Below are 25,190 nucleotides of genomic sequence, written 5' to 3'. Positions count from 1 at the left end.
GGTTAATAGACAATTACAATCATCTCTGACAAAATCAGGGAAATAGACTGTAGACAGGGCAAGTCGAGTATTCATATTTGGAACTGTGTTGACTTACATAATTTTTGAAATAATTTTATGACATACAATTCAACCTAACATTTAACTTATCTACCTTAATGCTATCCATATTGAGGATTTCATTTTTATGCCTCTATTCCTTTGTAACTTACAATGATACTTTTTAGAAAATGTTTTTCCTATTATGAAAATTTTTTCAACAACCAAATAACTCCAATAAACTTGGTATAATTAGGTGAACTTTATACTAAGCACAATTTCAGAAAATAATAACAAAATCCTGGAAAGACTATAATAAAGATTGGTTTGTCAACTAAAAGAGTCAGTGTTAATATGTTTATTTTATTTTTTTTGGAAAAACAATATTTGATTCTTGTACAGTTACAAAATAGCCAGTTAATTGAATGGCATGTTAACTTTTAATTTTATTGGCCATGAAGTTCAAGATAAAATACATGAGAATGTAATAATGAAATAAAATATAAGCCTACTTCTCATAATTTAATAATACTGCAACAGTATACATAATTGATTATTACTAATTCAAATTCTATAATTGAAGCAATTTCAAGCCTTTTGATTTATTCATTATTTGAATGACTAAGAAATATTTTTTAATCAATTGTTTTGAATTCCATTTTTTTATTCCTCTATGAATATCTTTGTCAATGTAAGGATGAATTTTAAAAATTTCAAAAATGTCAGGAGTAGGATACCTGTAATACTATCAATAATAAAGCCATCTTATAAAAGAAAAAGACTGAAGAACTGCTTCAGATTAATGAAACTAAAGGAATATGACAAGTAATTGTAACGTGTGATCCTGGATTGGTTTTTGGACCAGGAAAAATAAAAATCTCTTGTTATTAAAAACATTAGTTGATATTTGAGAGTTGGAGGTGTTTGCTTCAGAAACGTATCTAGAAGGTTACTTACTTTCTCTAACTGTTCCATAGCGCAAATGTTTCTGTGTGGCATCAAGGAGCGGGAGTTCACATCAGAACCTGTTAATGTAGTGCCATACCTCATGATACTGCAAACTGGGAAACATAATTTTGAGAGATGGCTATTGCTACAGAGCTTCAGAGCATGATACATCTGAGATCTATTTGGAATGAGGGCATTTTGATTAGAAAAGCCAGCTGCACCTAATAAAGTTGAAAACAGTGACAAGTAGAAGCATGAGACCTACGGATTCTGTCCGAAGAGCTCTCGGTCCGCGCAGGGGAGCTGGACACACTGCTGCTGCGATGTGATGATGGGTGACTGCCAGGCCTTCGGCCCTCCTCCAGAGAGGGGGCAGGCGAGGGGCTGTCGGGAACACGCTCCTACACCACCATGGGAAGGGAGGGGAAAGAAAAGAAGTAAATGCTTTGGACCTTAAGGAATGTTGATTTTTCTCAATACTATAGAAGTGTGAAAGCAATAAACACATTTTTTCATCGCCACTTCGTTGTATTAAAAGATACCTTTTATCTTGAGCAAAGCCAAAGCAGGGAAAGACCAGAAAGAAAATTGGTTCTGTAGGTAAACATCACTATAGTAACCGTAAATGTCAGTCTCCTCTTTGGATAAAAAGCGAGACCAAAGAATACAGCAAGCTTAGAACCCATTAGACAACAGAGAATTAACAGAACAAAGCAGGTTTCAATTTTAGACAATTTTCACTTTAAAGAAATCTTTAAATATACTCTATTGCTCCAGCAAATATCTAAGGATCATTTAGCACACAAATTATCACCACGTCAGAGAGACCATCCCAATAACACCAGAGAAGCTGTTAACGGCCCCTTCATCAGGGCTCTGCTCTGCACACACTTGGATGGTCACATTTAAGGTGTCATAGAAATCGATTATTTAATATTGGAATATTATTTTTGATTCTAGTACATTTCAGACTACCTGCTACTCCTACCTCCAATTGAACCACACTAATGCAGTGTGAGAGATTCATGAAATAGTCATGTCCTAGTGAAACTTGGCATCATGCTTCCTGATACTGCTATGCAGGCTCCAACTCCTACCTCCCAGCAAAGCCCAGTACCCCTCCCATTAGACTGACATGTAAATATACAACTCTCTCCAATAAGCTATTATAAATGGAGTTACAAATTAAGAAATAAACTCATTTGTTAATTTTTTTCTTTTGAACAGCAAGATATTTATACCTTTAGCTATCAACATACATGGGCCTTGAAAAAGAACTGGCTTTCAGTAATCAATAAGAAAAATGGAGGGGTAGAAGTAAACTTCTACATGATGCCTAATAAATAATAAACATCAAAAACTAAATAATAAATATTTAAAACTTAGTTCTAAACATCAAAACACAAGTCATAAATATTATAAAAAGAATTTAAAAGAAAATAGTTCTACAATGTAATTGTTCTATAGGGGGCCATTTTGAAAATATGAATAGCTAATGTAATATAAAAACCAACGACTAATCTCAAGGCTTTGAACTACCTGTGAGAATGAGGGTAATTCTTGTCCTTAGTCTCAGAAGTTCCATTAGCCCAGTGAAAGTTCACAACCCTGCTTTTCAGTAGAACTACCTGAAAGTTCTTCAACAGGTCCATGCCTGGGTTTTACACCCAGAAAGTCTAGCCTAATGAGTGTTGTCACTGAACTGCATCCCCAGAGAAGACTGACTGTGGCTTCATTTGGAAAAAGGGTCTTTGCAGAAGTAATTAATTTAAATGATGCCATAGTGGAGTAGGGTGGGCTTGCACTCCATGCCCGTTGTCCTTACAAGAAGGCATTGCTAAGAAATGAAGGGAAACGTCATGTGAAGACGGAGGCTGAGACAGGAGTTATGCAGCTGCCACCCAAGGAAGGTCAAAGATTGTGGCCCATCACCAGAGCCACTGGACAGGCAAGAAATGATTCTTCCTAAAATCTCAGAAGAAGCACAATGCTGCTGACGTCTTGATTTCAGATTCTAGACTCCAGAAATGTGAGAAGATGAATTTCTGTTGTTTTAAACCATGTACTTTGTGGTCCTTCGTTAAAGCAGCTGTATACACACTGAATCTGAAGTGGGGCCCAGATAGCAGTATTTTTTTAAGGCACTCCAGGTGACGTTAGTGTTCATCCATGATTGAGTACCACTTGTTTTATAGTCTTTTAATTTTCAACCCTGAACACTGTCAATAAACAGATATGCTGAAGATGAACTTTTGAGGAGCATGACAAATAAATGAAAATAACAAGGAAAAAAAAAAGGTCAAGTCCTCATCCAAAATTCATACACAATGATTTCCCATCATATATTCCATGGAATAAACAATAATCCCCCAAGAAACTTCATGACAAAAGATTTGCAAGATCAAACAATACTATGACCAAATAAAGGAAACAACTAAATTTTATTCTCGAAAGTTGCAAAGCATATTGCATCTTTTTTGTAAAGATAACTTCTTAAACATTAGGGGCTTTTGCATGGGTCAAAAATGTGTGCATTTGTTTCTGTAGAGGACAATTAAACCCCCTCAGAATATATGTATTTATCAATATTATACTATTAACACTAGTCTTTTACTTTAACTGATCAGAGATTAAGCATTAAATGCTGTATTTTCTGCAAATTGAGAAACTGGCTATGTAGGTCAATGTAGGTATCACATAATATATTTTCCTACCTAAGTTATATGAGGTTATATTTGAAAGTGCAAATAAGAAACAGAGGTGGAGCAGGAAAGAGGGAAAGAAGGAGACACACACACATACCTCAAATATTAAAATTTATAATTAATTTGTTCAGTGAAGTTTATGAATTTATAGAACTGTATAGTGTAAGTCTTTTATAGTCTGTATGAATGTATTAATAAGCTATGTTATAGCTAACTGCATTCATGACCAGATATATAAAGAATCTAACCTTGAAATTTTGAAACTCTAATAAAAAGTCACCTAAAACTAATACAAAATAATACTGAATATAAACTGTAATTGAAAAAAATTAAAAATGTATAAAACAAACAAAAAAGAAGGCACAAGTTTGTCTATTCTTTTTTGTTGTTGTTAATCTTCACCCAAGGATATTTTTCCATTGAATTTTAGGGAGAGTGGAAGGGAGGGAGATAGAGAGAGAAACATTGATATGAGAGACGCATTGATTGATTACCTCTCACATGACCTTGACCAGGGTCAGGGATGGAACCTGCAACCCAGGTACAGGCCCTTGACTGGGAATCAAACTTGAGACCCTTCAGTGCTCTGTACTAACTCAGTTCTGCTGAGCCAAACCAGCCAGGGCAAGTTTGTCTATTCTTTAAAGCAAATTTCTGGTACATCTAACTCAACACTTGAATTATATAAAAACACATGGTATGCATTTGAGAAAGAACACTGCTGTACTTTTATATAAGTAAAATTGTCTAGCCCTGGCTGGGTGGCTCAGTTGGTTGCAGCACCATCCTGTACACCAAAAGGTTGTGGGTTCAATCCCATCAAGGCACATACCGAGGCTGTGGGTTTGATCCCCCATCAGCCTGAGTGTGGGACACAACCAATCAATGTTTCTGCTTCTCTCTCTCTAAACATTTCCTCAGGTAAGGATTAATAAACTAAGTGAAATAAAACGATATAATTTGTAAATTAACTATTCCATTCTCTTCAATAGGTCGTTCACAGCAATATTTATTCATCAATACATGTTAATATTTCTCTTAATAATTATGTAAGTGATCATTAACTGCAGTGGCATATATTTGGCTGAACAGAGATAAAGTGCAATCTTGAAATAAATCAATCCTTGTAAAATCATTTTGCAAGTCTGAGTTTCCTGTCATAATAGATTTCATAGTAGTGCTAATGGAAAACATGAGAAACTGAATTTTGTCTTATTTAACTCATGAAATACTTAAATATTAAATGTGTGACACTCTAGAAACAAGGGTTATACCATTAAAAACAATTATTTATTTTTTCCACATAAGTATAAAAAGTATTTATATTTTATTGTCATCGTTTACCATGATAGTTTTTTTAGTTATGCATTATTTGCTTGTGCATTTAACAGTCAAAATACTCTAAAGATCACGTATAATTAAAGTATAAACTATATTAAAATGTTAATGTAAAATATATCATAAAACCATAATTTTAGGTTTAGTAATATTGAACTATTTAACTTTAGCTTATTTTTACTTTAATAATTTTTTCTGTCTAAGAACAAAGGATACAAGGACAATACTTAATACTTTTGGTGGAAGAAAATATTTTAATTTATGCAAATTTTTATGACTTAGAGCTTAAGTATTCAAGTGAAACTTTCTATAAATTGAGATACAACATATTCAGTCATTTCACTTAATGTATAATTTCAATCTTTGGAACATGATGTATATTGTTCTTTGAAGAATTTCATTAAAGTAAAATCCACTGAGCAAGTTTAATTTTACTACATTGTTGTACAATAAATTAATTTATTTCAACAGCTTAATTCTTTTATCAAATTTATATGCTTTCCTTTCCAGAGTTTGCTGTACGATGGAGAATAATGGAGACATTAAAGAATTGCTTAGGAGAGAATCTCAAAAGTATTACTAAAACACAATAGATAATGAGTTTTATTCAAGCATAAGAAAGAAGCAGTTCAATGTCTGCAGGAAAACTCTGTAAACTGGTGATATCATTTCATTTGTGTAATAACCTTTAACCTCCAAGATGGGACTGAAATAGGACAAAGAGGAAGAATATTTAATTTAATATTTCAACACACTGTTTTATAGTCCTGCATCATAAATCCACCAATCAATAAAACACAATCTTTCGCCATGTTCCATCTTTATAAAACTAGCCACAATAATAAATGAAAAATTTTAGAGGGATATTCTCTCACTGAAAGAAAAAAAAAGGTCATACTAATAAACTAATGCCAACAGAATAATAATAAAGGAAAAGCTGCATTTATGGCCTCTGGGTAGAAGAAGAAGTATTGGTCTCTAGGATAATTTCAGAATCAAAGGTGGAATTCAAAATGATGTATTCTAAAATAAAAAGTATAAAATGTTCAGTATTGCACACATGTGATTAATTAAACGTTTTAAAAATTGCGTTGTTTAATTGCCCCCTCTCCACCACAAAATGCATTATATTTTATCAACTTAAAATATTTTCCTAGAGTAGGTCTAAATAATCTCAGCTCATTTCTCTAATGGATTTGTTCATTTAGCTTTACTTTATGTGGCTCTTTTTTTCATTGTTTTCATTTTCATCTATCAAAGATTCCCTCACTGAATATGTTATAAAAGTAGAGGGAAGATAGTTCTAACATTAAATGTCTTTCCTGATGTAACTTTTAACTGACAAAATTGAAGTTGACTGGCACTTTGTATAACCTGAAATCTTGAACGTTAAGACAACTCAGACTTCACTCATTCAAAGAATATGTACTGAACACCTAATGTGTGCCAATGTCCTAGGCCCTGCTTATGTATATGCAAACAAAACTGACAAAAATCCTATCCTCCATGCAACATATACTAGCAAATGTTAGTGAATCCAGAATCATACACACTGATCATGTGTGACATCCAAATTCTTTGTTCTGGAAAAATAAACAGAGAAGACAAGCGGTAGAACTGGGATTCCGGATTCAGGAAAGTGTTAGAAAGGTCCCTGGAAGACACAGGAAATGATGTTAACATATTTGCATCTGATACAGGCTCAGGAAACGACCCTCAGAACTCCAGGACTCAAAGTTCTAAACGGAGGCTTCAAGAGAGATTTACGAGCCCTTTTTATTTGTTTTGATGATGATACTCAAGAAATACTCTGTTTTGCTCAACGTAAAAATGAAAGGACCCATGCATATGATCGTAAACAACTTAATTTTAGTCCCCTACTATCTCTTAAAACTTTTTCAGTGGTGGCAAGAGACAGTATTTTACTCTTTGGTAATATAATATTGTACAGTTACTTTACACAGTAAAATACATTCTTAACTCAAATTATAATTCATCTCTATGTAATAATAAATACTAGCATTGCAATGAAAAGATAAGACATTTTCCTTTACCACACTCAGGAAGGGGTAGTACAGGGAGGAAAGCATAGAGAAAAACATAAGTTCTGACTTGCCCAGCAGCGCCAACACCTGGCATGCCTCTCTGTGCATGGCTAATGGTTAATGCCAGCTTTTCATCTAGTGAAGGCACAGTGCGTGTTCTCAGAGGCCTGATGAGTCTAATTGTGTCTAAGTTTCTCTGCTCCCTGAATTTACTGCGTAGTTATAACTGGATGCTTGGTTCAAGTGGATTTGGGGGCAAGACATTCAATGATGGTGTTGTGTGCTTCCATCAAAGCATAGTGTCTCCTTAATTGCATTTTATGATGCCAGCCACCACTGATGATCATGGGTTAGACTCTACTTCACTGGGACTTTCAATATGGTTATATTCTTAATATATTATCCCTCATTCATTTATTTGTTAGAAGATTTATATGAACAGAAATTTCCCTAGAAAATTATTTGGTTATCCTGGGGAACAGCTTATATGGGAAATGGTTGATTCAACCTCTTTATTTAAACCTTTAATTGTCCTTTAAAAGAATCAATTCTTTAGAATTCTCCAAAGGTGAACAATGAGTTTATTTTTTAGTGCTGTTATAAACTCATGGATTTAAATGTATGAGATCTGTCTGAATACAGTGAAGTATGTATCCTTAGTGGTGGTTGTGTCCTCTTTTCATATTTAATATCAATATTCAAACATTAAGAGAACATTCTTAACTGTCTTTCTAGATTTAAGTAAAAATTATATGAAATTTATTTTCATGAAAGAAACACTGATGTCTAAAAGAAATGCATACTTCTAGAGTTATTTATGGTTTCCCAAAAGTAAACTCTTCAGGCACATGACGTTGCACTAATATTTTAATCTACTTTGAAAATTTTAGGTCACTCTGGTTCTAGTTTTTATAATTGCTAAACATTTTAAACTTCATGCATGTAAAGTTTTATTTATTACTATAGCATTTTAAGGATATGTTTTGAAGAAAAACATTAGAGAATAACAATTTTATTCTTTCTATTTTTTACTGTTTTTTCTTTTCAAGGTTTAATTCTTTAAATGAGAATGTCATAAAGTATTTCTGTTTCACACACACACACACACACACACACACACACACACACCAGATAAGAAAATTAACAAATTCAAGTCATATTCCCTATTCTTAGAAAACCCTATACTGTGACATAAAAATGTTTATTCAACAATATAGAATAATTTGAATGTTGCTAAATTTCTCCAAAAAACAATTCTACATTATTCCCAAAGAGAAATAAAATCTGGAAAAAAAATGCATTTACAAATCTGCTTTGCATACTACTGCACTGCAAAACACCCCAAAAGCAAAATACAACACTATTGTTAGGTGAAAAGGACTGAACCCAAAGAAAGGGGGCGGGAAGAGGTAAGGTGAAGGGAGAGAAAGGTCTTATTATACAAGTGTGACTATATTTTAAAAGCTTTACATAGATTCCTTATAAGATTGTAGAACTTATTTTTAAACAGATGATTGTAAATATTTGGGGAGAAAATATAACTAGTAATAAGATGAAGTTAATATCACTGTATAAAGTATTTTAATGATTTGATAAATACTAATTTAATCCTCAGGACAACCTGATGATGTAGTAGTTTTATTGATCTCATTGTTCAGAAAAGAAAACAAAAAAAAAAAGATATAAATAACTTAAGGTCACGACTAGAAGGTAGTGGAGCAGGAATATAACCCAAGAAGTCTTCCTCCAGAATCCATGTTATAAACCCCTAAAATATATTGCCTTTCTTCATTTCAATTTTTTTTTTTCAGCAAAAACCTTTTTTCAAAGTCCTTATGATATCATTGTAAATTTATTAAATAAAAAGTGAGAAAAATATCGATTCATTCAGGGGGATTTGGGGTTACTTGATGAATTATACCCAAAGAGAATCAATTAGTAGAACATTTCATCCTATTAGGAATTCTCTAATGACAAGAAGAATTGATCTCTTGATTTATGCTGTTTATTTTCCTCAGTGATTTAAGGCAATACAAGTAATACATCCTTTTACAATTTGGAAATGATACAAAGATGGTATAAATAGATAATATGATAATTTAGAGTGTTAATATTTAAAAGTACATAAAGAACCTAAATCAATGGACTAGAAAATAAACAATAAAGATAAATGCAAATTCTTAACACAAATAAAAGATGAACTGGCTTAGAATTTCATGTCAAAAAGGTATGAAATTTACTGAGTCACAAATTCTATTAGCAAAACAGTTTTATGAATTATGATTACATTCACATGCTATTGTCCAAATTGAGGTTTATGTCACTACCAGTATCTCTTTACCGGCCAGTTGACTTTTAGAATTTCTATAATATTATATGGGAAGAATTTGAGAGAAAGTGGGTAATTTTTTTTCTTTAAAAAATGGTCAACCAAAAAGATTAATAAAAAAATGGTCAGAAAAAATTAGAATATTTGGTCTGGAGGAGAGAAACATTATAGGTGACCTATACAGTTAGATGACTGGAACATAGAAGAATTAATAGACATTTTTCTTCCAAAACATACAATAAAGTTAAGATAGCACCTATTGAGAAGAAAAATTTAAGTTTATTAGGAAATACCTTCCTGACTCTCAAATGCGCTAAAGATATAATAGGCCTTCTACAAAGGCTTAAATACATAAAAATGGGTGGTGAGATGCAGGAATTACTTATCCATCATTGGGGGAGCTGGATTATATAACAAATATCCGAAGTCTGTGTCTCTTCATGTTTTATGAATGTTAAGCAATAAAGATATATGGGTCTCACTGATACATAATAGACTCATACAAAGCTTATGATAATTTGATATATTTTTACAGACAGTGGCTATTAGCTGTTTAAATTAGAATTATTATTTTCTAAACAATATGAGCTCATTTTCTCCTCAGAAGTATTTCACTAAACTATCTCCCATAGTCCAAGACAATCAGCCAGCAAAAGTCTACATTTAATACTTTGGTAAACTCCATCATGAAGGTTTATGATAAAAGCAAATAACAATGTTATAAGGGCACTGTCTTCGTCTATATAAGTTTCTTTTGCTCAAGGCTTTTAATTTCTTTTTTTTTTTTCCAGTGCCAAATCCTAGGGCTTGAGTGTGTCTGAGAGGAGAGTTTAAGCTGCCACAACCGACCGAAGACTCTCGTGGGTTTGAGCTCATCAGAACACCATGCCAGGGCCAGCAACGTTTTTCTGTAAAGAACCAACTAGTAAATACTTTCTTAAGTTCTGCCCTGATATGTGGAAAAGGTTGTAAAAATTATGCAAATTAAATGGTGTGGCTAAGTTCCCCAAATTTTTATCTGTGAACACTAAAATTTGAATTTCATATAAGTATCGTGTGTCATGAAAGATTATTCTTAATTTGTGTACACAACCACTTAAAAGTGTGTTATCTTAACTCATGGGCCATGAAATTGTTGGCAGCAGGATGGATTTCACCCAAAGATGGCAGCTTCTGAACCCTGCTCCATAACTGGTACTGTGACGTGCATTTTTTTCTTTTTTTATCCTCACCCGAGGACGATTTTCCATATTTTGTTCAGATAGAGCAGGAGGGACAGAGAGAGAGAGAGAAACATCAATGTGAAAGGGACACATCGAGTGGCTGCCACCTGCACAACCCAACCAGGGCCAGGGACAAACTGCAACCGAGGTACGTGCCCTTAGCGGGAACCGAACCCGGGTCTCTCTGGACGGCAGGCTGATGCTCCAACCGCTCAGCCAAACCGGCCGGGGCCTGTTACGTCCATTTTTAAAAATAGGTTCATGAGAAAAATCACTGGAGCTCTTTTACCTCATAGAAATAGGTAACAGCAAAAAAATTTCAAACTATGTATCTCTGAGAGCTATGGTTTTGTTCTCTTCTGTCCTACAATTTGTTTTTTTGTTTTTTGTTTTTGCTATTCTCATTTAGGATGAATTTTCATTTTAATTCTTATCATTACTCAAAAAATGCAAATGGTACATTCCAGCATATGGACAATCTTTCAAGCTTATATTTTCCTTTCATAAGCTATTTCTCTTATGATTTTAGCAGTCCTTCCGACGGGGGTAAGTCTTCTTTGCTATTTAACATTCCACATTTAATCTGCCCTCATATTTCAAATCTTTTCAGGCAAACCAATTTGCAGGCACTATTCTAATTACCCAGTCGGCCCCATACCAATTAATGCAAGATAAGAATCAACCATTTTCTTTGGAGAAAATAAGAACTCCCCCAAATTAAATGGAACTGATATACATTAAGTGAGTTTACAAAATACTACTAGTGCTGTAAAGCTTATAATATATAAATTTAGATGGGTTGATTTTTTGTGACTTGTGTTCCCTAGTAGTTGGAATTCCAGAGAATCTATTCTTCACCTTTATTCCCTGAAGCCATACTCTCAAGTGTTTTCAGGTTTAAAAATATATATTAGAAATATTTACTACAAAATATTAGAATTGTCTCATGCAATTCTTGAAACATGTTTTCCTTTATAATCTTTACCTATCATCATCAAATTTGAAATAACATAGGCAATTACCAGCCTCACAGGAAAAGTATAAATAGGCCTCTCGGAATTTCCACAGTGGCCAACTGGACTTCTCTTTCATGTTGGCAATTTGAACTAGCAGCTTTATTTTCTCTAATCATCCTCAATTACAGCCATTGTTTCCTAGTTAGCTATTAGCACCATTTATACCACCACCACATTCAAAAGTCCATAAATTCCTTTAATCTGTCTGTAGTTAAGTTACTGAAAATATTTGCCCCAAGAGACTAGAAAGTGGGCTATAACTATAACTCAGGAGGTGTTGGCACACATTTCAAAACACACTTTTTCCATATTTTCTCCCTTTCTTCCTCTCTCCTCCCCATTCCTGACTTTAAGAAACAACAGGAATGCTGACTTTCTAATAATCTACACTCTTTTCTAAAAACACCTTCCAGAGGAAACGTAACTGCTTCCTTCAAAGATTATTAAAGGAAGCTTCATTATCTAAGTATTCTATTAACATTAGATATAGCACAAACTATTTTATAAATATATGGGACATTTTTTACAATTCAATTTTTATTAAATTTATTGGAGTGACATTGGTTAATAAGATTATACAGGTTTCAGGTGTACGATTCTATGAGACATCATCTGTATATTGTGTTGCGTGTTTACCACCCAAAGTCAAATCTTTCCTTCCATCTAAAGGGCATCTTGATTGCTACCAAGTTTTGGCAATTATGAAAAAAGCTGCTACAAATATCCATATGGCAGTTTTTAGGGAGAGGTATGTTTTCTATTCATTTAGGTAAATAGCAAGGGACTGATAAATATCATGCAATCCACAGACTAAGAGTATGTTTAGTTTTATAAGAAACCACAAAACTGTCTTCCAAAAGGGCGACACCATTTTGCATTCCCACCAGCAATAAATTGGAATTGTAGGAGAGCTTTTTATTTAAGACATGCCTTAGAGGACCTCCTACATTCAAGTGCATTATATGCAGGAAAAAAGAGGTAATAGTTGTCAAAGAAGAATAATGCAGCATGAGGCATCTTACACTTAGCTTAAAAATTATTTTCTGACAATATATTTAAAGCACTTTGATTTAAACACACATATAAAATGACACAAATGAAAAAATATACATACACCCATAAGAATATACACATACCTCCTGAGAGAGATTGTGTGTATATATACACACATGTGATGTTTGTATAATAATAATGTTACCTTCCACTTATAGTATACTTTTAAATGTATTTCAGCTTTCATTTTTATCATTTTGTTTAGTTTTTACACGTACACTTTTTAGATATAGTATACAGTCAGAAAGACTGGGTTACATGCTCAAGGCAGCACAGCTAGTAAGCGGCAGAACCATAATTTAACACTTCTGGTTTTCTAAAAACAAACCAGATACTATTTTCCACATCTTAAGATCAATAACACCACATGCACATACACACACATGCATGGACATGCAACCATACATGCAAACACACACACAATTTTAAACACATCATTTAATTTCTTATGTTTACCTCTCTTAATAGATACAATAAAGAACTTGAATTTAGCCCAGCCTGCCTAAATATTGTACCCCTGGCTCTAACTACTACAAATGATATTTTTCTTAATTTATTTACTATAATTTAATGTGCTGGACTTAGAATTACTTGTGGAATAAGAAAAATAGATTAAGAAATGGTGGATTAAGATGGTGTTTGGTGTAAGCCAAAACAATCCTGTGAGAAACAATTACCTTAATAACAGATGTCTCAACTCTGGATGGGGGACTCTGAACCTGTGCTGCTGCCGCCATATTTGCAATGGTGCTGAGATGGTTCATCTGGCTCATCGCCATGGTGACAGATGCTGGAGGTAGGCTGACAGGAATTAGAGGATGGGGCATCATCATAAAAGGAAGTTCCAGTCCTATAAAAAATATACATGTATCATCATTGCTCTGGTCAAATCAAACTAGGAAACATAGTATATCCCATTTATTAAAATGGTTAAAAAGATACATCATTGAAAATTGCACCTTCCAAAGATATCCTAATAGTGACAATCAAATGAGAAATATGTTCCCTCTTTGTAGGCAACCTAACCCACTCCCTACTCAGGGAAATTAAGCTTCCAGCTAACCAGGTGGTGCCATGTCTTATCACATCACCAGTCTTCATGTGTGTAATATAAATGTTTAAGTCTTTGCTAGATTATTTTTTTTGACCAGCCCAATTCTTGTTTAAAATACTAGGGTTTTCTTTAACTTATCACAATTCATTTTATCATTTAGTATGTCTTTATTATGTCATATAATTAGATTTTTTTGGGTTTGCCATTACCATTTTTAGTGCTAAAACATCCCATCATACCAGTTGGCAGAAGGCTCTGCGGAAGCTGGTGGAGAAGCCAGCTACCTGGAAGGGTATGGCTCCTGGCATGGGGGTGGGGAGTAAGTAACACAAGCCTGAGTTCCCTAGGGAGAGAGAGTACTGTTTCCTCATCCCAAGAACCATCATTCCTGCCTGGGGGGGAATGAATATAAATTATTTTGTTAAAATAGTATTCCAAATCTTCTAATGACTAACTTGAAATGAGCTTTTTAAAAGCATATGACATTTGGAGCTTGGCTAAGTGATTTCTTGGGAAATAAGCTGAAGTAAGTCAATTCCCCCTAAACCCTATTTTCTTTTTGTTTTTCTATTCCTTAGATAGGTTCTCAAAGTTGTTGAAAATAACATTTCTACAGTGGTTACCCTGTTTGCAGCATCTAATCCTGTTTGACTGACCATCTTAATGTAAAATGTAAAATGGGCTCTGTTATACACCTAGAGAATTAATGAGTTTTTTGAAATGAAGCGCACTGATAGCTACAGAAGGCAAAGGTATCCTTGTATTAAACAGCATCCTGGTCACCATTCGGAATTAAAGTTCCTTATTGAATTCCACAGCAAATCCTAAATATGGGAGGGTTAAATGCCCAACTTGGTTAGACATAGTAGAGAAACCAAAAGATCACTTTACCAACAAAAAAAGATAATGTTAAAGAAATATATTAAATGTGTGTGAATCAATAAACACATCATTTGTTTTCAACTAAAGAGAAACAAATGTTTATGATAGTGTTAATGTCAGTGCCAATGTCAAAATAGTATGTTCCAGGGCTTCCATTTCAATATTGGTAGCCAGGCCATTTCAATTTTGACGTCCCCAAATTAAATTATCTTAACACTAATTTATCACTTAACTGAATCTGTCGAATATATGAAATACCCACTTAAAAATGTTTTGTAATATCCCTGTCAGCTTAGAAGATTTCCTTCATTAAAAAAAAAGAAACCATATTTTTATATAATATGCTTAGAAACAGCAAAGTTGGTAAAACTCCAATTTAAATGCTTTAGCTCCATTAAAAGTCTCATTGTAAAATCTCTACGACACAGTTTTTAATGAAGAATACTTAGTTACTGCCATGATTTTTTTCCATTTACTTCATGAAGACAGTTAAGGTTCAATATAAATTCAAACTCATTAGCTCAATACTGTCTGAATCTTAGACTAAATTGTTCAGAAGTGGATAATGAAAATTCAATTCAAATTCTTCAGCAATCAAACAAAGCAATTTTATTAAACAATAAAAAGAATCAATTAAAATGGATATCTTTATTATCTTTATTATTTTATAACAGACCACGACAGCTTTTGGCATAAAAATAAGTTTATAGCTTCATACAAAAATGGCTCACATACATAAAAATGATTCTTCCAGCTTGTTCCTATATTGTGATATAAAGGTTCAATTTCATATTCACAAATTTATATACCTTATTTCTCTACTCATGACTTTTTTGACACTTATACCAAGGTCCTAGTCAAATGTGCAAAAACTATAAATGTATAAAAATTTTAAACATACAATGTCAAGAGAACATTCATTGATAGAACATTTTAAACATTCCACATTACATTACCTTTACCAAAGTATATGCAAAATATTTCATTACATGTTTACTTTTTATGTTATCAATTAAAACAAGAACTGAGGCATAATCACTGACTATTTGGATATAGAAATAACACTGAATAAATGTTATTTGAATATGAGAACTGCATTTGAAATGTATAATATATATTTTCTCTAATGTTATATTTCATTTAAAATATCCAACAAATGCAAGGATTACATTTTTGTAATAGATTGCTTATTTGAAAATAATTGATATATGGAGTAGAAAATAACATTCATATTCATTACTTTAGACTCAGTTTAACTTCTGGTTATAGCTAACACTGTTTACTTGAACTAATTTCTTCTTTTATTTGAATTTTGATTGCCAGTTAATAAATAAGAAAAGTAATTTTTTTCCAAATGTATTTCAGTTTCACTATTACATTAACAGGGAAGCGCTATAATTCTACTTATTCACATTATCAAGGTGACAAGTATTAAACTAAAATTCCTATTAAATCATTCTGGAAAAAAGATTACAGACAAAATACTATCTGTTTTCACATCTATTTTGCATCATAGGTTATCAGGCCCTTGTGCAAGGGTAAATTATAATTCATCTATATGTGAATTTTCCATAGAAAGTTTCTAACACTAAATTGAATTTTCGTACTACATAAAATGTTCCTAGCCATCTCCACCAATCATCATTTTTAAGTACACATGAAGTTAATTCATTTGGGTAATAAATAGAGCAAACAATGAAATAACTAAATCTAATGAAAAATATACAATATGTAACCAAGTCAGCTGTAAGTGATTTTTGCATTATTTATAACACCCATTTCCTCTATTAGCATGAATAAATAACAATTAAAAGTAGGCCACTTCAGAACAGAACAAGTCCATAGTTATTTAATGTATAATTTCAAGTGCTTTTGTTTAAGCCAAAATATTTAGTGACATAAGCCAGCCAGCCAGACAGACATACCTTTAAGATTAAGGTTTACTATTATGATCACATGATAACTTGCAGAAGACAGAAGATTCAATATATATAAAAAATCTTTCAGTATGTGGTAAGAGTGCTAAAGAGAAACAGAAAGTAACTGATTCATTGCTGCTCTTTGAGTCTTATGGAATCATACCGTTTCTCCTCACCATGGAATAAAAAGACAAAGTATAGCTCTAGTATCGTCAAAAAGCATGGACTATAATAGGGTATTGAAGCATATATGAAAAAAACTCACAAAATATCATAAAAATATATAATTGTTTTGAGCCAAAGGAAATGGTTATCAGCTCATGAAAAGATTCAGAGAGTGCATCTCCTTCTCTGAGAATTTAGAATCTATAATCATATTTTAATGTTGAGGCGAGGGCACTAAGGGATGGCCTATGTCTGTCCTACAAACAGACGTAGAACATTGGGACAGTCTTAGCTAGACACCTGCTTACACTGAGGTCGGCAGGTCTGCAGAACACACAGACAGACAGACAGACAGACAGACAGACAGACAGACAGACAGACAGCTTCGATACAATGACAGCAGAACACAGACAGTTTATATGATGAGCCTGAGCAGTGTACCCAGACGCCCCACGAAGGCCAGCTACTACTACTGCGGCATGACTTTGGCGGGGGATCTGAACAAATGCGCTCTTGCAGCGACCAGATACGAGTCGGTATATGAATGCAAGAGAGAAAATTGTAATTAAGACTGACTCCCAGTTTGGTCTCTCACTAAAAACTATTAATTATGCATTTACATAATCTGGAAAAATGTATTTACCCAGCCTAATTATACTGACATTATGAATTTATCAATAATTACATATTCAAATATATGGGACTTATATACAAAAAGTGATTGCATGTGCTTAGTTTTTCCCTTCAGGAAAACATATGTATTCTTCAAGGACAAGCAAGGTGATCTTAAATTTAGTGTAACTGAAATTCAAAGTTGTAAGGATGATGTATGGCAGATTATCTCCCCCTTATACCCCCAGCACCCCAACATTAAATCATGGTTATAGATTCTGAAAAAGCGAACGATGTGATACACTATGACTGTCTTTTTATGATCTCTGAGTGTTTTCCTTGGCTCGCCCCCATTTTCTATTTGTATTGCATCTCATGATGCATATTTTACGGTGGGCCAGGATTAAAGAGAATAAAGACATCGCTGCTCTAAGTAGAACCAGATTACTGAACGGTCAGAACTGATAGGGTACAAATATACAATAGTTTTATTGTTTCCTCTAATTATTACCTTCAAGCATGCTCTGTCAGGGTTCCCTTTTCTGCTTCTTAACAACCGTGAGCAGATTTTGAGTGTTCTAGTTACCACTCATCTCTGCTTCGCTGTCCCCATCAATACTGGCCAGCACTGGAGCCTAGGCACCCGGAACACAGAGGGGCTGGGTTAGCTCTGCATCTGTCCTCCTCCTCCACTCCTTCTCCTGGGCAGTGACATAAAGGTCTTCTGTCCAGCTGGCTCCTGCTCAAGTCCTGCCTGCACTGTCACTTCTATGGCTGAGCACATTGGTCTTTGAGGTGTCTCAGTGCTAAGAATCCCCTGCTAAGTACTGTCTGGTCCGTTAAGGGAGGTTCTCCAGGGGAACCTCCTACCTGCACAAGCCCCTTTAGCTTCCTGATCTTCAAAGCCCCTAAACTGACCCTTCTTCTGGCATGGTTCTTACTATTCTGATGATGTCCACTCTCTCTATCCTGCACCTTTTCTCAGTTCTTTATCACCCTGTTCAAATATGTCCAAAAAAAAGAAAAAAACAGATCAGCAGTTCACACCAAAGCAGAAGTTCCAATATAAAATGCGGCACTTGTGACCCTTGAATAATTCTCTTGGAACGCCCCTCCCTTTACTTGGGGTAAGGAAGGTGTCTGAAAAAGGGATCGCTGAGCCCCAGCCCTCCCCATTAGGTGCTACAATGAGTTTTTTTCAAATCCTCTCTTCCTGCAGTCACCCCATTTCTGAATGGGGTAGGAGGATGTTGGTGGAGTAGAGAGAGAGTTAGGACAGTAATGTTGGTTCAGATGCTACCGACAAATACCGATTTTATTTTACTTCTTACTTTCTTTAAAATAAAGAGTACCTGTTGCCTTTTGTTCTTGTGTGGGACACAGAAATAAGTCTATTTATTATCATGTTACATAGCATATTCAATAAAACCAACAAATACATTACAAATAAAATTTTAGTAACTGGTTCTTGTAAATAAACTGAAATAAAGGGAAAGTAATAGGAATGTTCAACAGTTGAAATGGTATTTTACAAATCAATTGAAACTTTAAATTATTAGCTGAGATAGATATTCAAAGAAAAGGATTAGTATGAATGAAAAAACTAAAGAATGATTAAATTTGGGGATAATATATTTTTTTTCCTTTTTTTAATCCTCACCTGATGATATTTTTTTCCACTGATTTTTAGAGAGAGTAGAAGGAAGGGATGGAGGGGGTTAGAGAAAGAGAAATATTATCTGAGAGAGACACATCGATTGGTTTCTCCCATAGGCACCTTAGTGAGGACTGGGGATTGAACCTGCAACCCAGGGACATATAGTGCCCTTGACCGGGAATTGAACCCACAACTCTCCGGGGCGAGGGCTGACAGTCTAACATCTTGAGTCATACTAGCCAGGGCTGGAGATGCTCAATAAATGAAAGATTACTTTATTTTTTTAAAACAATTTTTAGGTACAAAAGGAAAATGAAAAATGTTTTGGGTAAGGATATTAATATTGTTTCTCTTTAATAAAAAAATATTTGAGTATATGTATGAGTAGTATCAATTATAATCCTAGCCGAAATGATTATATTTATTACTGAATTCTAAGTGTATCTAATAAGGGATTTCAAAAGAGAAGCCAATGCAGCAGTACTTTGTAAGACTTTTTGATAGAATGCATGTAAAATAGTCAAACACAAAATTAAGTGATCTGTAAAAAAAATAAAAGCCTTTTAAACTACCATACATTAAAATAGCAAAAGTACATTGAAATATCATTATCCTTTATAGGTTTGTTGACATGTAACTATTTGTTCAGATTTTCCCACAGTCTGACCCTGATAAAGGAGGCAAATCTCAAAGGGACTAACGGTCACACCACTGCTTAGTGAGTGACACTGATAGACTCTGACGGGAACCTGACATTGTCAAGATTCGTTTGCAATGAAAATGATGGCAAGAGCGGGCATTTACTCCACACCATTGGAGACCACTTTAAAGGATGTCAACAGCATCTTAACAATGGAAACAAGACTGCTAAGTAAAAGTAAATCCTAGTCACAGGTGATACAGATGTTCAGCTGTTATTTCAGAGGGAGGAGAGAGTAAACAAGTTACTATCGTTTGAGGATTAACTTAACCCTAATAAAAAATGAGAAAGGAAATGTCAGCAGTAATACCAGTACATCGCAGAGAGGAGAAACAGTCTTCTCATGAGTTTCGATAAGGTAATCTTTAACAATCTGAGTCGGTTGATCTACTTTAGCACATCTAAACACTGAAATCTTCTGGTTCAACTCCATCAAATTACTTTATCTTAAATTCACGACCAAAAATATTTAAGGGTATAATTAATTAGGGGCACAATTTAAAATATTCCAATTTAAGTACTTTGTTTTAGGGGGGGGGGGAACCACAAATGTCTCCTAATTGGTCTAGGTGATACGAGTGTCTAACTTGGTACTATTTCCAGAGTCTAAAATTTATTTTACACACATATCATATTTGCCTTGGAAGCGCTGGCTATCATGTAACTAATCCTGCTTCACGTGTATTCTGACATCAATCCATTTTTTTCACAGACAGAAAGAATAATGTCGTCATGAATTCTAATAAAGAGGAGTCATTTTGAAAAATATGTTGTTTTGTCAAAATAATTAGACATATTTTTTTATCTATCATTAACTAAACTGCACTCTATGTTACCTGAGTGTTAAATATTTGTTAATTAGGAAGTTAAAACTCTTGTCATACAAAAAAATTTTTTTACCTGTGAATATAAGGATAGTTTGATATATTTTATTGTGTATGTAATGGTATTAATATAATGCTTGTTCTATTAGTGTCCGTGAACTCATCAGCACCATCATGATAGCTACATTTCTTCACCAAGTTGAAATACTTCTATTGCCTTACATACTCCACAATGTTGTGAAAGTAGCATAAGTTCACATGCTGTTCAAAGTGACGCCACATTACTGGAAATGAGAACTGCTTTTATTTTAATGTTACTTGAATATTCTTTCCCCTGGATAATAACTGCAGAACTAGAAAAAATAAGAAACGGATGATAAAATCGAAGCTGAAGCTCAAATCACTAATGTCAGACAGAATGCACAAAGAGGATCCTGCAAGAACAGGCAGACATGACTGAAAAATAATTATCCTGAGAATCTTTGCAGAACCATGAAAAACCGAAACAACAATCGAAAATTTAAGATAGTCACTGGTTTCCACTTTAAAGGGCCATGATTTTGAACTCATGAAAATTATGAGAAAGAATTAGTATATACAAAATACAATACTTTGCATTTCTTTATCTCATACCAAATTCTCGATGGTTTTGATGCAACTTAAAATAAAAAGGAGGACCCTCGCGATAAAGATAAAAGGTTAAATACTTTCTGTAGAGAAGAGAGAGATAATTATGTCAGAAAACACTTTGCTTTTTGATGCTGCTGTTTCCTTTGGACTCATTAGCACCATGCTCAAAGTGTTAACCAGGTGAAATAGATCCTCAAAACAAACCATGACAAAACAAACGCAGACTCAGAAGGGGTAAATATTTGCATAGGACTCAGTATAAGAAAAGAAATAGTAGCCAGACTAATTTATATTGACTGAAAATTGGAGTGTTTTGTTATATGGACTATAAGATGATTGTAAACAAGAACTAAATGTTTCTACTTAGTTGAAATGATGATATTCCAACAGACTGGTTAATTTCCACAGCTAACGTATAATGCTATTATGGACAGTGTGGAAATAACAATACTAGAAACATATTTAAGCTTTCCAATCTGAAATATATTCATAAAATTCTTCCAAATAAAGTAATTGGTATAATGCATCCATTTTAATTTAACTGCATCTTTAAACTTTTCTCATCGCCAATGTCAATAAATGTCTACTTTTTCCCACTTTAACTCAGCAAAATTATTTTTCTATTAGGCAAACAAATGAACTCAAAATTCTCCTCTGTAAGGATAATGTAATTTCCCATGGATTTAGAATTGCATTTAAAAATTTCAAGTTAATATATTTTCTACACTGTTAGTAGAGTAATAAGTGTTATGGTACGTAATATTAACAATTTTTATGTTCATGTATAACTGTTGCTCATGGTCAGTTAAAATCAGTTTTAACTTCTATTTTATACAATGCTTTTAGTTTTAAATTATTTATGTTGAAATTGAAAAATATTCTCACTTGAGCCAAAACTGCTATTGAATTTTCCAAACAGCATAACATACTCACATGTAGGATGTCAGGCTCATGGAAATTATCTTGGTATTTCTCGTATGTATGGACCCAGTGTTAAATTATCTTCTCCCTAATCCTTGTTAGCCTCAACAAATGACATCACTAGCTAGCTTTATAAGCCAGAAACCTAGGAAACCTCTTTATCTCCTCTCTCACTGTGTGACATCAATGTCCAATTCCTTTCCATGTCTTGTTGATTTTATCTATGTAATTTATCTCTACTCTCTTTCTCTATCTGCTGCTGTAATCAGGTCCAAGGACCATCATTACTTTTAAGTACGCATTTTACACTGCTATTCTCCTGCTTAGAGGACTTCAATTTTTCCCATTGCTATTAAGGAAAGACCCAACATTTCTTGTCTTAATGAAAGCATCACGTGACCAGGTGTGTGTGTCTTGGGCTCTCATTGCATGCCCAGCATTTAACAAAGTAGGTCTAACCTCCATCAGTTCTTGAATGAGAGCTGTCAACCCAGACCAATTACTATATTCACATGTGGTAAATTTCAAGGTGGCGTTCAAAAATGAGAATCTATAATCTTTGTTCTTGAGCCACTTATAATGTGAAAGAAAGATAAAAAGATATTGCAACATGCAAACAATTTTATCCTTTGGAATAAAAACTAGAGAAGTAGGAGAATAGGAAATACGTTTGATATTTTGGAAATAAACTTGGTAGAACCTGGTGATCATTTGGATACAAACAGATAAAGAGTAAAATGTGAAAGATGACTTAAGTATCTAGATAAACAATTTTATGAATGGAGATATTATTAATGCAGCCATAAGGATGATGACAATATCTAATGCATATTATCTCGTTTCAATGTGTTGGGCATCATATTAAGCTTTTATATGTACTATCTCAATGAATCTTTAGAAACTATGAGGTAGATCCATATTAGTCTTATAAGGTTAATAAACTTGCCTCAAGATTTAGATCTTGGAATTCTGAATCCACAATTCAAGCTTTAAATCACCTGTAGAAGATCAGGTTTAACAATAAATAAAAATCAGTTTAATTTTGGACTTGCTGATTAAGAGCTACTCCAGGAACAGTCGAGCAGATTGACAATATGAAGTTAGAAATCTGGGACTGATATTTGGGAGAAAAGCAGATAGCCAGCCTATGAGAAAAATTTGGATGTCTTTGACTTGTAAGTTGATAGTAAGTCATCATGCTTGAAGAGGGAAAAATGTATAAAGCTATTTCTATTAAAAGAGTATTTCTGTCCTGGCCAGTGTAGCTAAGTGGTTAGAGCATAGGCCTGTGCACCAAAGGATCAGGATCGTGGGTTTGATTCCTGGTCCAGGGCACATAGCTGGGTTGCAGGTTCGATTCCCGGCCCAATCAAGGTGCATATAGGAGGCAACCAACTATTGTGTCTCTCTCATCAATGTTTCTCTCTCTCTCCCTCTCCCTCCCCCCTTTCCACTCTCTCTAGAAATCAATGGAAAACATATCCTCAGGTGAGAATTAACAAAAAAACAAAACAAAATAAAAAGAATATTTCTACTGTAAGCTACAGAGTAAGTCCCAAGTAAGCCAAGCTGAATGTTTTTTGGATGTTTTTTTTTTTTTAAAGATTGAGAAGCTGAGCAGGCATAAGCAAATATGTTTATATGGCTCCTACAATAAATTCTTAGCACAAAATGGTGTTAGTGAATTTTTATAACATTCAGATCTTTTGACTTACTTTTAAGCTATAATGCTCTTTTTCATAAGATAATCAACATAATACCTGACAGATCTTTGGCCCTCAATTAATACTGAATGAATGATTGAAGAATATTATGATTAGATTTAAAAGCTTAACAGTCCAACTACTATTTGGGTAGACAGTCTAAACAGAGACAAAAGAAAGAAAAAGAAACAACTAAGCAAAGTTTGAAGAAATGCTCTCAGTACAACTTGCAATATGATAAGGAATTATAGTATCCAGTAATTACAAGGTCCTCCTTAAGAACACTGTGGACAGAGGCAGCCTTAAATCTAGGAACTACATATCACAAAGAACTCAGCACATTCGCTGGGCCATTGAAATAATATTGGAGTGGTAGATTACATGCAGATGGCAGGCTTGTTGAAAGCTACTGTTTATTTGAAACCAGCCCGTTCTTTTCATAGCTTCTATTATATGTAGTGAAGACATACTATTCAAAGCACTTTTCATCAGTTTTTCATGGGCAGACATGGCAGGATTTTCAAGGTCAAAATGACCACTAAAATTTCAGTTGCTGGCAGTGAAAAAAAATACTTAGGAAGATTAACAGTTATATGGGTAAATCTATTTCTACATTTTAACTCCAATTTGGGGGTTCAATATAAGCACTCATTTTTATCCTGAGAGTGAATAGATACAATATGTTTTTTAGATTGGTATAACAATGTGAATTAGAATAAGAAAAATGGTTACAAAATATGTTTTGAAATGAGAATTGATTTTCTAATAATATCAACAACCTTAGGTCACTATAAAGTAAAATTGAAACATTGTTATTCAGTTTTTTTTTTTTTTATTTTAAAAAGTATCTAGTATAATTATTAAAACCACAATGTGACCAGCAAAGACTGTAAGGGAGAATGCAACAAATCTAAGGTTACACCATGATTCGTTGTCAGAATTAAATGCTAACACAGGTTTTATGTTCATTGAAAACACGCAGGGTGGTATTGCATAAATCACTTGTATTCATTATTTTTATTTTTTTCAACATTTCCAAACATAAATGTTAAAAAGACATGCTTTATTAAAAAAAATAAATGATGAATGGTGAAACTGTCATCTTTTGTAAAGTCTCAAATAGTGCTTAAAAATAGGATTTTTAAAAGTTTTGAACTTATGAAAGTAACATCTTTCCAAATTATCTTTATTTATAACAGTTATAGTAAATAACTATTTAAGACTTTATATATTAGGCTAAAACAGTTTTTTTAAAAAAATCAAATACCTCAAGAACGTCCTTTAGTTACAATAGTCTGTACAGAAACTATTTTTCCTCTTTGGTAAATTTTGAAAATTTGTTCTATGAGCTTCGTATTAAGAGATGCTTTTCACAAAGAAAAATCTGGTGTATATTTTATATCTTATTGTATGTTTGAACTATATTT

General features: G+C 33.5%; 1 protein-coding gene across 1 annotated transcript in view; it reads right to left on the bottom strand.

Moving 5' to 3' along the window:
* The window catches only part of DACH1 (dachshund family transcription factor 1), a 410,092-nt gene that overhangs the window by 115,452 nt on the left and 269,450 nt on the right, over positions 1-25,190 (bottom strand). The window contains exons 4-5 of the mRNA XM_036249628.1: positions 13,374-13,546; positions 1,253-1,388 (exon numbers count right to left, since the gene is read on the bottom strand). Of these exons, the coding sequence (XP_036105521.1) occupies positions 1,253-1,388; positions 13,374-13,546 (309 nt within the window). The remainder of the gene's footprint in view (positions 1-1,252; positions 1,389-13,373; positions 13,547-25,190) is intronic.

This window comes from Molossus molossus, unplaced genomic scaffold, assembly GCF_014108415.1.
Source record: "Molossus molossus isolate mMolMol1 unplaced genomic scaffold, mMolMol1.p scaffold_m16_p_9, whole genome shotgun sequence".
Classification (NCBI taxonomy): Eukaryota; Metazoa; Chordata; class Mammalia; order Chiroptera; family Molossidae; genus Molossus; species Molossus molossus.
This window is presented reverse-complemented; position numbering and strand designations above follow the sequence as displayed.